Genomic DNA, 17500 nt, shown 5'->3' with positions numbered 1-17500 from the left:
TTCACATTCTTTCATTCTTATCCCTTGTCGAATTTTACACGATCATGATATTCCAAATAAGTTTTTACAGAACTATTATATCAGGTGATATTAAAATATGCGATAACCATTTACCAGATAAGTAGATTAGAACGAATTAAAATAGACATTATCAATTTTGTACTATATTCCTGTCTTTACATAACTATATATTTTCTTTTTTAACCTTTATTCAAAATGAGGAAGAAAATTTGTTATGATAAAAAAGACGTCTCGTTTTCCACTCTCTCTCTCTCTCTCTCTCTCTCTCTCTCTCTCTCTCTCTCTCTTTCTCTTTCTCTTTCTCTTTCTCTCTTGACTTAGGATAAGTAGATATACCGAGTAAAGATCGATTGGTTTCCAATGTTATTTAGTTAAAACCATGAAAGGAGCGTTAGGATACGGCTCGACTGGAACGATAAAAAATTGTACGAACGAACCATCGCGTTGTGCACGGTTGTTGGCGATACGATCGAAAATAGATAGTCGTCGCTTTACTTTCGTTATTTTCCAACCATTTCCCTCGCCGACTTCGAAACGTCCGCGGTATTATACATAGAGCCGTTCTTTTGCCTAAAACCAATCTGTAACATATGATGCATGGACAGTTCTATATAGCTATACATCTATATACATATATGTATACATGTATATATAGTAGCAGTAGTGCTGCTCTGGTTACACGAGAGAACGACGACGAGCTCATGGCGACACGAACTCGAACGCGTTGGACCCCAAAGAGACGAGTCTGATGTATGTGGAACGGGGATGGCTCATTGGTCTGTTTTAGGAAAACGTTTTCCGTCCCGCGGGCGTATTTCGCATCCGCCGTTTTCCGCTTTCGAACGTTATTGGATTCATCCTTCAAACTCCTTCGAACGAGACGATATCGTGAAAGAGATAACGGCCGTGAGATAAAAATCGACGATTTTTATACACTCTTTTTTTTCTTTATTTTTTTTTTTTTTTTTGTTTTCTTTTACCTTCCAACGATTTCATCTCTTTCGATAATGCGAGTGAAAAAAGGAATATCATCGAAGACGATGTTTTTTTCTTTCTTTCCTTCTCTTTTTTTATAATTTTAGAAAATTATTAAAAGGAAAGAATATACGAAGAGAGAAATAGAAATAGACGGAAAGAAAGACAGAGAATACATTTGTCTATGGTATAGTATGAACGCTATCGCGACGAATCCGAACAGGACTCGGAGGAAATTTCGACCCCAGTGAACTTGATTTATTCTCATACTTGGTCGCTTTAAACGTATCTTAACCCACGTAAAATATATCCCTTGGTGATCCTCGGTACGACCTCGCGATTCGTTCGTCCGTTACATCGATCGTCCAAGGCACACGACATTCGCGGATGAACGAACTCGCGTTCCCTCGTTTTAGAATCGATCGTCTTTCCGAGAAGTATTAAAGTTGAAGTAAAAAAAAAAAAAAAAAAAAAAAAAAAAAAAAAAAAAAAAAAAAGAAGAAATGCATTGGAACGAACGTTACACGTTCGATCATAATACGATTTCAAATTTATAATTATACAAGTACAATGATTTCAATGATATAAAGTGTAATAAATAAAATGGAGACACCGATAAGAATTTATCTTTAATTAAAAGTTTCTTATTGTCGGTCGAATGAACTGGTCCATGTTACGTTTTTGAAAAAAAGAATGGTAAAGAATGAAAAAGAGAGAGAGAAAGAGAGAAAGAGAGAGAGAGAGAGAGAAGAAAAACGAGCGAAGAGAAACGAGTAGTTAAGGGATGAAAAAAGCGTAGAAACCGCCTCCTTAATAATACATCGGTCCCAGCAGGTCCGCGTATTTTTCTGGCAACACATTGCCAACGATTCATTAATTGCTGACCTTGTTAGCGTAGCATTGTGAAGCGACAGTCCCGTGGCGGTGCTTGAGCCAATGCCCGCAGGAACAACCCAGGAACGAAAGAGAGAGAAGGAGAAACAGAGATAGAGAGAAAGAGAAAGAGAGAGAGAGAGAGAGGAGAGAGAGAGGGAGAGAGACAGTCTGCTTGGCATTGTCATGCATTAAGCCCCGGCATATAATAATGCCGAGCTCCTTTGTCGTTTATACTCCCTCTTGTTTTCTGTTTCGCACTAGTCACGGACCCGTGGCAAGCAGCAGCACATCGTCCCCTTCGTCGTATTCCCTCTACGAGTTATTCCCCGGTCTTCTTATTGTTGTTAGACGCACCTCTCCGCGATGAGAGAAAGTACATCTTTGATTCTTTAACTTCTTCTACCGAACTTCGGACGACAACCTTCTGCTGCTGCTATTACTATTACTACCATTATTATTACTATTATAACTACGGAAGAAGAATTATCTTTCTTATTATATGAGTCTCTTATCGTAGTCGTAACAATTGCGATATATATCTCTGTTTTTATTTTTTTTTTTTATTTTTGTTTTTTTTTTATTTTTGTTTTTTTTTCTTTTTCTTATTTCAAGGATTATTGATTTTTATATTAATTTATGTAAATGCGCGAAAATTTGATCGATTATTTTTTATCCGATTGATGACAATTTCAGTTATGATATAGTTTTTATATTAATTGTACTTCGTAAGAATAAATGTATCGATCGACAAATATTTTCTGTCCGACTCGAATTTCTCGAAAGTAGTCATAGTCCGTTACGATCAGACTTAGAAAACAAACATCTTTTTCCTTACATAAGAAATGACCGCACATACATTTCTTAAATTTGTCTCTTCCGTTTGAAATCGATGAGTTGACTAGTCGATAGAGAGAGAGAGAGAGAGAGAGAGAGAGAGAGAGAGAGAGAGAGAGAGAGAGAGAGAGAGAGAAGGAAGTAGTAGTAGATAGTAGTAGTAATAGTAGTAGCATAGAACTGGTCAGTGTTTACAGCGATCGAGCGGAAGGGCACAACCGACATTCAGCGTCTCGGGACTATCGCGAAATCGAAAGATCATCTGACTTGATAGGGCGCGACCAAGCGGAAAATCCTCGAGTCCACTTTCGAAGAGATGTCATCGTCCTCGTAGTCGTAGCTATCGACGTATTCCCTTTCTCTATAAACCAAAAACGATTAAATAAAGAGAGAAGGGGAGAGTAACCATTAGCCAGGGATGAAAGGGAAACACGAGATAAGAAGTAAACTCTAAAAATGCATCTGTAGATAACAAAACAAACGATATCTCTCAACGATAATAACGATAATAATAATAATAATAATAATAGTAATAATAATAATAATAATAATAATAATAATAATAATAATAATAATAATAATAATAATAATAATTGAGAAAAGTCATATTTGGAAAGATCGTGGAAGCTTAAGAAACAATAAAAGATAAAGAATAGAAAAATATTATTTATCTATGTCTCTGTAGAGATACATGTTTGGAAAACTAAAAAATATAATAAGCGATAGTAAGAGATAATACTTCGAAAACCAAAGTGAGACATATAAGTATAAAGTAAACGTAAAATGGAGTAACAATAATAAGAGAAACTAGAGTAACATAAAGCAAATGTAAAGAGTAAAATGCATAGGAAGAGAGCATACACAGTCAATTAAAACGGTGAAACGGTAAGAAATAACAGTCAGAATAAACTTGGTACAAAGATAATAAAGTAACTTCAAATGTAAGAATGATAAAGTTAAAAATAGAATCGAATAGGATAAATACAGAATAATAGCGATTATCAAATGAAATCGGTATTAACGTAGACAAGATGTTTGGGACGACGAGTTAAAGGATATGATTAAAAAATATATCTATAGATAAAAGAAAGAGGGTGAAGAAGAAGAAGAAGAAGAAATAGTAAAAGAAGGAAGGAGAAGGAAGAGGAGTGATCGAAGGTGAAGATGGCGAGGAAGAAGGTGGCAGTGGTGATGGTGGGTCGCGTTCGGATGTTAGAGCGACCGCCGCGCTCTGACGAGGGACAACTGGGCCAATCGATACCGCAGGCCGTGGAGGCGGCTGCGGCGCGTTGCCGAGAGAACGGGGAAGTTAGCCGAGCTTACCAAGAGAGAGAGAGAGAGAAAGAGAGAGAGAGAAAGAGAGAGAGAGAAAGAGAGAGAGAGAGAGAGAGAGAGAGAGAGAGAGAGAGAGACGAAAATAGAGATAGAACGAGACAGAGAAAGTGAAAGAGAAGAAGAGGAGGGAAGTGCAGGTGGCACCAGGATGTCCTCCCCTCCGTTGTCGCCCCTCTGTCCGTTCATCCTTCGATGGCGCCACCGTCGAACCCTCTTTTCTCTCTCTCTCTCTCTCTCTCTCTCTCTCTCTCTCTCTCTCTCTCTCTCTCTATCTCTATCTCTCTCTCTTTTTCTCTCTTACACACGAGTAGCGTGCAACCGCCTACGAGAATACTGAACTCTGCGCAGAATCGGCTCGCGTCGGCTGCGCTGTACCACAATGTTGTCGAGCTCGTTTTATCGGTTCGTGCGACAATTCTCCTGTGTTCTTAACCTCCTTACCGATTGATAATTTATCATTGCGAGGGTGTTTTAAACGTCGCCGTGTGATTGTCGTCCTATCTGGAGGATCAGAGTGTTTACTATTACTCTTTGTTGTTTCTTCGTTCGCCGTTCGTATGTCCGTTCGTATCTTCTTTTTTTACTTCTTTAGTCTCTACTTCTCACTCGCACTCGTGGGACAGGACGCGCACGTCAACTAAGAGTGAGAGAGAGAGAGAGAGAGAGAGGGAGAGAGTGATACTTCGCCGCGGAGACCAGTCCACTGGTCCTCGATCTTTGGGGGGGGGGGACAGGGAAAGAGATAGAGACACGAGTGGATAGGAAGAGGAAGAGAGAGAGGGAAAGAGGGAAAGAGGGAGAGAGAGAGAGGAAGAAGAGGGGTGTTCGAGGGAGGAAATTGGTAGGGGGTTGAAAGAAAGAGTGAAAGGTATCGAAAGTGTATAAAACTCTCGATGGATTTCTATAAATTTCGACGATGACGCGTGTCTAGTTGAAAAAAAAAAAAAAATAATTAAAAAGTAATAAACCAAACTGTAAACAATCGGTCACGTGTGTTGTGTCCTTGGGAGAGAGTCGTGTTTTTTTTTTTTTCTTTCATTTATGTCCAAACTCGATCTCTTTCGTCATTTTTTATTTTTATTAAATTTTTAAACGACAAACGGAGTTTTTTATATGGAAATAAAATATAAAAATCGATCGATTGTACGAACTCTGATGTTCGACAATGACGATGATATATTAAAACAGAATTGAACGTCATTCACTACGTTCCGTCGTAACAGTACAATGAACCGAGTCGATTTATCGAAGGTGTGAACGTTCCCTTAAATCGGGTAATTCCATTCATTTCCGCACGCGAAATCGCACGTTCGGCGAATCTTCGTCGTCGTATTCAACAACGGCGGATTTCGGGCGTACCGCCGTCACCGAAATAATAGCAGGAACAATCCCAGAACGGAAGTGGCGAACGGTCGATGTCGTCGTTGTGTTTGAGATGGAAGTGAGTAATAGCGGAGCAAAGTGACCACTGTATTGCTCGCGATGATCATCGTACGGCCATAAACTGTCGGTCGAGTGATTCAATTGCTACCGCAAACCGAAAAGCCATCCACAGTAACAGCTATGCATCACTACTTCACTCAAGAAGACATAGATCGAGTTGGTAAGTTTTGAAGATTATATTGAAAGATGATATTAGAATCGATTCACGATTATTATTCTTATGGCGTAATTATAAAGACATTATGTCGTTGATGAAAGACAGAGTGGGGATAATAACAGAGAATTTTCATTGATCGCCTTACTCTTTTCTCAAATTTATACTTCGTACTAACTAATTGGTCATTAGTCAAATAATTTGAATATTAAATATTCGAATATTAATAAAAATATTAATTAAGATAGAACACTTTTGATTAATCGATTCTAACGGAAATTCTATTTTCAAAAATAGAATGGATATCTCGCTTGTAAATTTACATCATGACTGTCTATATTATATATATGTATATATTTTCTACTAGTCACACTCACACATACACACACACACACACACACACACATATTTATGTTTGTATGTATATCCTCAGTTTATCTAAATTCATCTCATATAGACAACGTTACATGCGTGGTTGAACCAACGTGACATCGGACTGATACTCCGGAGGTTAATATGTCATCCCGAAAATGGATCAAATCTCGATACTTTTGAACGTTTGATTCGCGAATAATTTGTCGCTTATAAACCGACCCCGACGTCTGTCAGTGTTAATAAATCACGCGGAAAACGTACAAGCCCCAGGACTGTCCGTAATAGACGGATTACGGTAATATAATGATCGATCGTATCCGATAAGTCCGGGACGACGATTTGGTTTTTTTTTTTAACTTGGTTATCCCGCGTAAAAAGGGACGGTGGAGAAAGAGAAAGGGCTTGAGTGATTTCCCGCGTGAATTTTATCGTTGCATCGGAGACCTCAAACATGAATAATTATTCGCGAAAAAAGTTGTGTCTCCAGAATTGTATATCAATAACAAGTTTATCATTTTGTCTACCTTAAATGCTCCAAGTCTCGTCATTCTAATCTGCAATGCAAATCTATTGTTATCGACGCATAATTTGCTTGAATTATTGGACAATTTGTACATAATACATAGACATATATATGCATATATACATACTTCAATAACTCCTTTTTGTCCTAACGATGAAAATGACGATATCCGAAAATTCTTCATATACGTCAGCGTTACAATTATTATGAAGTATAAATGATAATAAACAACGATATGCATATCAAGGTCGAACTTGGACGATCTCGAGTTCATTTCTCGGTAACCGGAATAAAGTTAATTAAAGCGTGATTAATCGATGGTGTGCAGCTGTTTTCGGCCGTGACGAATAAGCTGTAATTTAATCATACTCCGGTTACTGCCAATTAATTGCAATTCAATCCGCACGGCCCCGGCATTAGTTTGAGCGCGCAATTTATGATAGCTCTCTCGTCGTTCTAGTTCTGCCTGAAATCGTAATAGAGTTTACTTCGTCGATCGAATTTGGATTATGCGATCGCGATCATACACGAATAGAAAGAGAGGGCCAATTGCGATCAATTAAACGAGGCCAAACGAACGTTAGTTCGTTTAAATCGATCACCGGTTTGTGTTACCTGTCACGGAGATCTCGATATAATCGATAAAATAACGATAAAACGATTAACATTTCAATGTAACGCGAAGCTTTCTCCATAGATTCGATGTAATCAAACAAATCTATTTCCAACCCAATGTAAAAATTATACAAATATTATTTATCCCACGATACTCGTGATAAATATTCTTAATATAATATTTTAACGCACACGTATTTAAAAAATATATGCAAATTTTAAGCCCTCTTTTCTCACTTTTCAAGATTACATTACTTTTCTCAGGTTTTCCACGGATGTCTTAACCAGACTTTAAATACGGATATATCCGTAACGAGTGCGAAACGAGAAAATGAAATAAAATTTTTCGACTCTGAAAAAGGAAGAGAGAAAGAGAGAGACAGAGAGAGAGAGAGACAGAGAGAGAGAGAGAGAGAGAGAGAGAGAGAGAGAGGGAGAAAGATAAAAACTTTCTTTCCCGTTCTTATCTCAAAATTCCATATTGAAACAATTTCACTTCGACGGATTTTAACGGGAAGTTATCTTATATTGAATATTATTCGTTATTACTACTCACGAAAAGATTTTACCTTTTTTTTTTTATATTTTTATATATTCGCATACAGTTCTCTATTATAAGAATATCTCAATGTAAAAAGAACACCACTATTTAAATTTCTATCGAAGAAGAGTGTTATCGTATTTATCCCATGAGATCGGTATACTCGTGTACAAGAACTCCCTTCGAAGGGACGTTAAATGTCCGAAAAAAAGGGATTGACAAAGAAGAGTGGGACCCTTAACGTCAGTTAAAATCCAACGGAGATCCATAGGAACCTACCTCAACGGAGTCAGCATCCCAATAATACTCTGGACCGGTCTCATTCTTTCTCTCTTTCTCTCTCTCTCTCTCTTTCTTTCTTTCTCTTTTCCTCTCTGTGTATTTACCGTTGATTTAAATAGCCCGTTTCTATAGCGAGAACTCTACTCTTCTAGCGGAGTAAAACAATAAGGAAGCGAAAGAGTAGGACACGGCTAGCATTGTTTGAAAGAGCCATCGACGCACGTACGATCCTCCTCTCTTACCCCTCTTCACCACTACTACCACCACCGTTACTGCCACCCCTCACCCACGCAACGACGCATTGTACTTTAAGGCCCCGTTGCTCGTAAGCAAATTAGAACGGAACGCGCACGTGGCTCGCATAAGTCGACCTACTGTCTCTAACTGTATGCCGTGGCTTAGTATATGCACCATGTCAGGGTGGATTTGTAAGGCACCCCCTTTGGTATACCGTCATATACTTTCCACCGTCAACTTCGAATTTAAAACACAGTGGGGTTGCTCACTCTTTTTCTTTTTTTTTTTTTTGTTCTTTTTTCTTTTTCTATGATTTTTACTTATTACATTTTATGTTTTATCCAACCTGATTTTTATAAAATTGTATTTGTAATTGTTGTTTTATTTATTTTTTCCTTTTTTCTTTTCCTTTTTTTTATGACTATTCTTTTACACTTTTCTTTTTGAACACAATGAATGAGAGATCGAAAATAATGCTGGCTTATTAGCTGATGTTACGTATCGTACGTCGAATGAATGTTTAACTGGACACTTACTAAAGCTAGTAAACGCAGGGAAACGTTCGACGATAGACGCTATGACGTCGTCGTCGTCCTCGTCGTCGTCGTCGTTGTCATCGGGCTGGCAGAGGACTCGTTCGGTTATTCGCAGCCGGCAATATGCTGCGACTAATTGAATTCGGAGAAATCGATTGGATGCGGGTGGTATTCCATTGTACGTCGTCGCTCGAAGGATATTCGAATGTGCGGCTCGAGCACCCTTCCTGTTACCCTCCCACTTATTCCCTTACACTGTCTCTCTCATTTTATCTGGCTATCTAGAGCTATCTATATTTCTTTCTTTCTCTTTCTCTTTCTCTTTCTCTCTCTCTCTCTTTTAAAAAGGGGGAGATCTATTTAGACTCGTAGATGCTCCTGTTCCTAGGGTGCTTTGAATTTTTATCGTTCTCATTGGGGTCGCGTCAGGTGCGCGACGAATTCGGTCAGGATGGGTTGAATAGTCATCCCGAATCGTTACATGAGAAAATTTAACCTCTTAACGAAATTGTCAATGGGCCAATTTTTCAGGATTAATAGTCATACATATGCAATGCATATATATACATATTACATCTAAATTGATTATATGTGATATAAGTGAATACATAATATTAATTAAATGTCATAACTATTAATAGTATTAGTTATTCATTTTTTTTTTGTTTAATTCCTATTTAGTAGATGAAGTTGGTTTTATTATAAAGATCTTTCGTATTCATCGATAATGTTTTATTTTCTACGGGATAGAGTACTATTGTAGGCTAATCCAATCTGAAAAATGTTATTTTACTTCACCCTTCGTTTTGGTAACGTAGAATAATATCCTTGGAGTGAGATCGTAACGATATATGTTTTCCTTCGTTCTCGTTAACGCATAAAATATCTAAAACGCTTTAAATGCGTTTCCCTAGTGTAATAATATCGATTCTCTTTCTTTCTCTCTCTTTCTCACCATTTCTTCTTTCTTCTTCTCGTTCGTTGTTTATACAAAGCGAGAAGTTAGACGTGGCAGGGCAAGTAGTCGATAATTAATAAGTATAGTTTACACAAATATACGGTGCAGCTAGAAGATAAAGCAAACAAACTCGGATGAATACACGGACAAAATGCAAATATTCTCTGTGAGGGGCTTAAGACTCTTATCTAAAATGAAATTACGCAGGCTGCTTGTGCCAGTAGTAGTGGCGATGGTAGTGGTGGCGGCTTCGTAAACAAATCGCAAACGTGGTAGCAACCTCTCACTCCTTCCTTTTAGTAATTCGCTCTTATTTATCTTCTCCCTCGGATAAAACGTATTTTCAAATTGTCTCAAAAACGCTTAACAATCGTCACATATCTGCGATTATTCTATATATATATATATATATATATATATATATCCTATATCTTTCACAAGTATTAATGAACAACAAATACAATATAAAATACTTTTTGTTCATTCTTCATGATTTTCAAATAATTTAACTATGTATTCCTTGAATCTTATTTTAATTATCAAACATCGAGACTCGAATAACAACGTTGAATATAACGAATATCTTCAAACGAAAAATATTCTCTCTTTCTCTCTATTTCATTGATTTATTCTTGATAAATAAATCACTATTATGATGTGTTCCTTGTTCATTGAATATAATTTTCAATTAAATTAGCTATTTATTTGTTCAATCTTACGTTAAATAGTGAACGTTGAAATTCGAATAATAAGGCTGAATATAACGAGTATTCAAGAAGGAACACAAAGCAAAGTCTCTCTCTCTCTCTCACTCTCTCTCTCTTTCTTGTTGGTTTGTTTCTCCCCAGGATCGGCCGCTGCAACGCCGTCTCCATTTCGTGCGGTGGCATTAATGCGCTCGCATATAATTATTCACGAGGCCGGAAAAGCAGGAGCGACGAAGAAGATGGGAAAACGATAGGGGCTCGTCGTTTATTAGCGCCGCGCAATTAATGCTTTTGGAGTGCACGCTGAAACGGTCTCTCTTTCTCTCTCTCTCTCTCTCTCTCTCTCTTTCTCTCTCTCTCATTCTCTCTCTTTCTCTTTCACTCTCTCTATGTGGGTCGCCAAGACGAGACGGCAATTCCACTATGCTACGAATGAATCGTCCTTTGCTTCCTCTCCCTCTTCCTCCTCAACCTCCTTTTCTCTTCTCGAAACTGCTGCGTGAACGGTTAAAGTCTCCAAAGTAAAAACGATTACCCTGCGGTAATCGAGAGAAATAGATAGATAGACAGAGGGAAAGAGAGAGAGAGAGAGAGAAAAAAAAGAAGAAAAAAAAGAGAATGGCTATGACTATGTGAAAGAAAAAAAGAGAGAAAGAGGGAGAGAAAGAGAGAGAGAGAGAGAGAGAGATCGTTCGATTCTCCCTTTTCTCAAAGCTATACCTCTTCACCCTTCTTCACCCTTTTACGTATTCACCAACCTATATAATCTCGCACGAATCGAGCCGGCGAATTTCACTTTGGCAAACAAAAATCATTCCGAGAATGATTTGTCGCTCTGGAAAATTATACGGGCCTACGGGTCTCTATCTTTCTATTATGGGAGAAAGAAAGAGAAAGAGATAGTCGATGTGCGATCGTATTCGAATGGATGAGCACACAGTCCTCGTCCTCGTAGGGAGTCGATGTAACGCTCTCGCTCATTGGAACAATTCGAGGCGTTGGCCGATCGATGAAAGGAGAAGAAGGAGGGAATATGGACGATGAATAAAAGGGGAGAATTTCTCTTGAGGATTCCGATCGTGACGGGAAACGCGTGGACGGTGAACGCGATCTTTGCTTTTCCTCGTCGAATCGTCGCTATCTTTTATCACTCACCCATTATTTTTACTTTTATTTTCTTTTTTCTTTTTTCCCCCCTTCTAGCATTCGTAATTTTTTTTCTTTTTTGTTCTCTTCTTCTTTTTTTCTCCTTCGTTTTCTTCTTTTCTTCATTGTAGTAGATAAAGTTGGGGAAAAGTAAAAAAATTTTCTGCATTCTGAAGAAGAACGACGATTTTTCTTCAAGGACAATAACGAAGCAATGGTTCTAAAAAAAAAAAAAAGATATATGTAATTAAATGTACTTAAAGAAAAAGTTATGTAATTTTTTTGTATTTGAAAAAACGTCGGTATTGATAAAGTATCGTGAAAATTAAAAATCCACACTTCCGGTTTCGGAATGAACGTAATGCGTGCGTTCATTTAACAATAGGATTCTCTTAATGGCGCATGAACGTTAGCTAAATATTAGCTGAATATTTAATTTAATCAGACGTTAGCTCAAATTCACAGCTAATTACCGCGTTTCGACTTTAAACATTAGGGCATTAATTACACGGCCGCGTGCTACCAGCAAACACACCAGGATACGAATTTCAGAGTTACGAATTCTCCGACTCTCTCTCTCTCTCTCTCTCTCTCTCTCTCTCTCTCATTCTCTATCTATCTCTCTTTCTCTCTTGGTGTAATCCAACAACAGAAATTCCTACCTAGAATTAATACAGATTCAGTTATCTATAGTAATAAAGAGAGAGAGAGAGAGATGGAGAGAGTTTGAGATCAACCTAGATACGCATAATCAAACGTGAAACTTGTCTATCATACAACAAAATTTTTATAGAGAGAAAAAAGGACTCTTTGTAAAAGTCTCTTTTGCTTAAATTAAAAAACAAAGAAATAAAATCTACGTATTTGTTCTTATTTCAAAAAATCAAAAAATTAATTTCCTTGGAATAATTCATTTTAATTTATAAAAGAGAAAGATAAAATATATTTGGAAAATGATTTTGTTAAAATTTTGATTTTTAACGCGATGGTAAAACTCGATCAATTAATTCCATCGAAAAACGATCGGATCGTTTAATTCAAAATATTCTTCATTATATGGTAATCGCAGAACACGACCAAAAGTATTTCAGTGCCGAACGATGGAGGATGGATAGACATAGAGAGAAAATGAGAGATAGAAATAGAACGGGAGTGAGAGAGTGAGAGAGTGAGAGAGCGAGAGAGAGAGAGAGAGAGAGAGAGAAAGATAGGGGAGAAGAACGGAAGGATTAATGCAGAAAACTGTGCTTAACTCGATTCCCTATAAAATGGTTGTCGCTAATAAGATTCGCACGGAACAAAAGCGCTAACGTAAAACAGGTTACGTGGTGCAAATTCGTGATCCGGCTAGTAGCTGTTGCCCGTCGTCGTCATCATGCGCAACAATTTCTGCCTTTCTCTCTCTCTCTCACTCTCTCTCTCTCTCTCTATCTATTTATCTATCCTTCTCTCTCTCTCTCTCTCTCTCTATCTATCTTTTTTTCTCAGTCTCTCTTGCTTTCTCTCTTTCTCTCTCTCTCTCTTTTTCAAATTTGATAGAAGAGAGTCGATTTCGAGTGACTGTAATATTCACCGCGAAACCAAATTTAACGGCTTGCCTATCAATTCTTTCGATGCAATTTTCAAGTTATTTCCCTTCTATTGGATACTGTACAATCATCCCGTTTGAATGCTCGCACATCTGTACCCATATCGATATCAGTCTCTCCTATCGGAATAATTCGTTTTTCGTTTGAGATTATCGCTTACACCAATGAGATTTCGCACGATAATTAAGCGGAGCTTTACATTTGAAACGATAAACGTTATCATCTCGTTCATATTTTCGAATTTCGATCTGACAATAATAATAAGTAATAATAATGACAATAATGACGATAACAATCGAAAAAGATATGAAAGAAAATATAGAGTTTGTTTTTATTTTTTTTTTTCATAAACGATATTAAGTTCGCTACGTTATCCACGAGTAAAAGCCTGCTGCTCTCGGTTAAAGGCGTTTCTAGTAATCTGGACGGAGGCCAGGAGCTAATTCCTACAGTTTGAGTTGATGAAGAGAACGAGACCATTTCGCAGGGAAGCTAGTTAAACTTCAGCCACTTCTATTTCCGGCTTGTTCCTAATAGCGAACATTTGATGCGAGTGCCACGCACGCATGCGCGTACTCTGTAAAAGTACGTACTTACGCATGTATGTATATATATATATATATATATATATATATATATAAGTACATATGCATACTACTATCAATGATAATGGAGAACCTTTACTAACTACGTAAATGATCCGAATAGCTTTTTGAATCAGTTGTAATGGTTAATCCATAAAATTTCAACTTTTTAAACTCATACAAAGGCATCAAACAAAGTAGAATTTTTACGTGCTACCGAACGATTACGTTCTCGATGTTAGTTTTTTCTTTTTTTATTTATTTATTTTTTTTCTTTTTTTTTGTTTTTTTTTTCTATTTTTTCCTGTGCTTCCGGATTTCGTTGTTTTATTCGAGCATCAGGATTTATCATACCACATGGTATTTCCACGTTTTTCACCGAACGTAAAGTGAACACGTTTGGTTTTTCGATACACGTTTGGAAATTCGATCGTAGGGAACGATTTATCATCAGCAAAATGTTATTTCTAATCCGGTATAATAATTCTCTTCTATCGGTGTTAGAGATAGGCGTCGGGTCAGTCTCGAAGCAATTATTTCGTAGGAGAAATGTCTAGACCGAGTCATATCGATCGTGTCTCGAGTCTACGGTGATCCGTCGGCGAATCGTGTCCTAATAAACATTCATTACCCGACCAGCCGAGGCGACCCCAGAGATATTGCCAATGACGATGGTTTGTATAGGATACCGGTTGACATCGGAAAGAGACGGACAGTGGGATATAATATACGAGGAAACCAGGAACCTCATCTCGCTGTCTCTGAAATTGTCCGAACACGTTAGTAACTTCAAACAAAATGCTTCAAGACATTGCAGTTTCAGAAACATTGTTTGGATAAATTTCAAATAATCGCTTTGAACATTACAATTTGATAAAGTATCATAAAAGGAATTCGAATTAATAATTTACGTCTTATCAATTATTAAAATAAATATTTCCAATGATAGCACAATAATATCACATAAATTTCCGTTACAATCTTTATGTACATACTATCTATGAAAATAAAATGTTTTTTGTGTAATTCTTTCTAATTTATCTCGCTAATCGTTTTAACGGCAATTAAAGGAACATTTCAAGATATATATATATATATATATATATATATATATATATATATATATATATATATTGTCAGAAAGCAACAACATAAAAGTAGACAAGAATAAGAAGAGTAGTGGAAGAAGGAAAACTGGCGAACGGGGAAAACGAGTTCGTTGTCGTCGTAAAGAAAGTTGGAGGAGCAGCGAAATGCGAAGGCTCTGTTGGATCTTATTGCGTCTGAACTCGAGGGGAGCTTAGATTTCTCCTTGGACGCACGGAGATTGCTGCTGTCAGATTTCTCGGTGTGTTCTAACGCGGCATCTGAAATAGGAAAGTGGAGACTCGCCGGCTAGGCGTTATTCCTAACTCGGACTTTTCTTTTACCCCTTCTCCTCCCGTGAGATACAAAAATCTATGCGAACACATACGAAGAATTTTCTCTTCCACTTTCTAAATCCAATTTTACTTGCTAGGAAAAGGACACAATACATGGAACTTCCGTATCGATGAATTTTCTTAAACTAAAATGATATTTAAGATAAAAAGTTAACCGAAATTGAAATCATCTCTTATCATCCTTTAATCGATTCATTTAATACTCATTGTAATCTGTCTAATACTAATTGTAAATTTAACCCTTTACAAAGCCATGTAACTTCGAGATCGCGCACTCTTATATATCGTTACTTTTTAAGTTTATTCTCATTTTATCGCGACGCAAAATTAATTTTTACTTCATATCAGAAGTTTATATTATCTATTTTCAACCATAACTGTCACATCAGATATACATATAATTTTTTGCTAGGCACGATAGAAAAATTGAGGTTATGGAGGGTTGAAGAGATTTATCAATCTGCACGCTAATGGCAATAAAAATTTCATTCGAGAATACATTTTACGATTATCTCATGAATAGAAAAAGTTTTCACGTAATTTGAGAAATTATCACACTAATATATATATGAATATATATATATATATATATATATATATATACCTAACTTTTATATAAATTAAAAGAGATACTTTAATTATTTCGAAACGAACGATAAAAACAGTTGTAAAAAGTTATCGAGAGTATCTTTCGTAGTGCATTTTAGCTTTCCCATCATTTGGTTGGCGTACGTAAAGAAAAAAACGATACATTTGCGGGATATAAAGAGAAAGAGATATAGATAGACAAATAGATAGATAGATAGAGAGATAGAGAAAGAGAGAGAGAAAGAAAGAGAATTCACGTTCTTCCTAGTTTACGAGGCACTCCTCGAGAGCGTCGTTTTGCTTCTTCTTCCTTTTCCCACATGACGTGACCTCGATCGAGAAATTCTCTCTCTCTCTCTCTCTCTCTCTTCTCATGCACTCTAATTCGTAGAAGTAGTAGTCGTCGACGGATCCGCAAGAGAATTGGTTAAATACACGGACGCAACGAATTAGTTTAGGTATACGCTAACGACGAGCAAGAAAGTGGGACGTCACGGGAAATCACTATCTGCGATGTAGCGATGATATTTTCGTATCTCATGGAAGATTGTCTCGTTAAAGAAAAAGAAATTAAGTTGATGAGATAAAGTCAAAAAGAAGATAAACAGTTTGTAACGAATCAGAAATAAAAATAAATGTTAAACCATCGTCAATGTGTGCTTGACTATTAAAAATGTTCTAACGATTCATTTGTAAATTTATTAATATAATACGATATATATGATAGATAATAATACTAATTAGAAATTTGTTATAAATCTCAAAAAGAATCAATATTGAATAATTTGTCTAATATACAATGTTCATATTATTATCAATGTATTTGTATTTCGAAAAAATCAAAGGCGTAAGGAATGAAAAAAGATGGAGAATTAATAACACGTCGTTCGATTGTCGTAAGATGTAAAGCACTAATCAGAATGTCCGAGCACGCATTCCCCGGGATTACGTCGCTCATCGAATGGTCGTTGTACATACGTTCAACGGTTCATGCATTACGGAACCAACGTTGCTCGTTGCTCGATATGTGTCGATGGTTTGTCCTCGGCACACTTCACACAGAGAGACCATACACACACTTCTCACTAACCCCCTCACCCTCACCCTCACCCTCACCTTCCTCTTCGATACCCTTCTGTCCAAACCGAGTCGACGAACCGATCAAGAGGGCGAAACTGGTATTGGAAATCGTCGTGTGCTACCATTATCGTTAATCAAGCCAGTGTTTACCGAGTCTCAGTCTCTTCTCGAGAAAGAGAAAGAGAGAGAGAGAGAGAGAGGAGAGGAACGAGGGGAGATGGAGAGACGCGTTTACGTTTTACGAGCGCGAAGATACGAATTTATCGAGTAAGCAATATCCTTCTCTTTCACTCTCTAAAAACACGATACTACTTTCCTTCTCTTCTTTTTTAAGTTTTCTTTATTCTGTCTCCTCTGTTTCTCTCTCTCTCTCTCTCTCTCTCTCTCTCTCTCTCTCTGTCTCTCTTCTCTAAACGACGTTACGTTTTATTTGCATGTACATTTATGTTTCATTCGAGATGCACCTCTGGTGCTTTAACGAGCATTCGATGCATTATGATATCGTGTTTCCACCAGACTCACTCTCGATCAAGAAACCCATCCAAACTATTATGATCTATGGTTATGTTGTTTGTACGAACTAAGATTTTCTAGAGTAACGGACGTTTACTGGACATTAACTTTCTTCCATCTATTATTTTTTTGATCGTTTCGTTGAT

General features: G+C 37.1%; 1 protein-coding gene across 9 annotated transcripts in view; it reads left to right on the top strand.

Moving 5' to 3' along the window:
- Positions 1-17500, top strand: part of LOC124947620 (teneurin-a) — a 487449-nt gene that overhangs the window by 269902 nt on the left and 200047 nt on the right. Inside the window, exon 1 of one of the 9 annotated variants that reach the window (XM_047490035.1) lies at positions 5213-5644. The exons of the other annotated variants lie outside the window; for them this stretch is intronic. Within the exon in view, the coding sequence (XP_047345991.1) occupies positions 5605-5644 (40 nt within the window). The 5' untranslated portion in view covers positions 5213-5604. Of the gene's footprint in view, positions 1-5212; positions 5645-17500 lie in introns of those variants that run through there. 9 annotated transcript variants of the gene reach the window in all.

Source organism: Vespa velutina, chromosome 3 (assembly GCF_912470025.1).
Source record: "Vespa velutina chromosome 3, iVesVel2.1, whole genome shotgun sequence".
NCBI lineage: Eukaryota > Metazoa > Arthropoda > Insecta > Hymenoptera > Vespidae > Vespa > Vespa velutina.
Note: the sequence above shows the minus strand (reverse complement) of the source record. Positions and strands in the feature narration are given on the sequence as shown.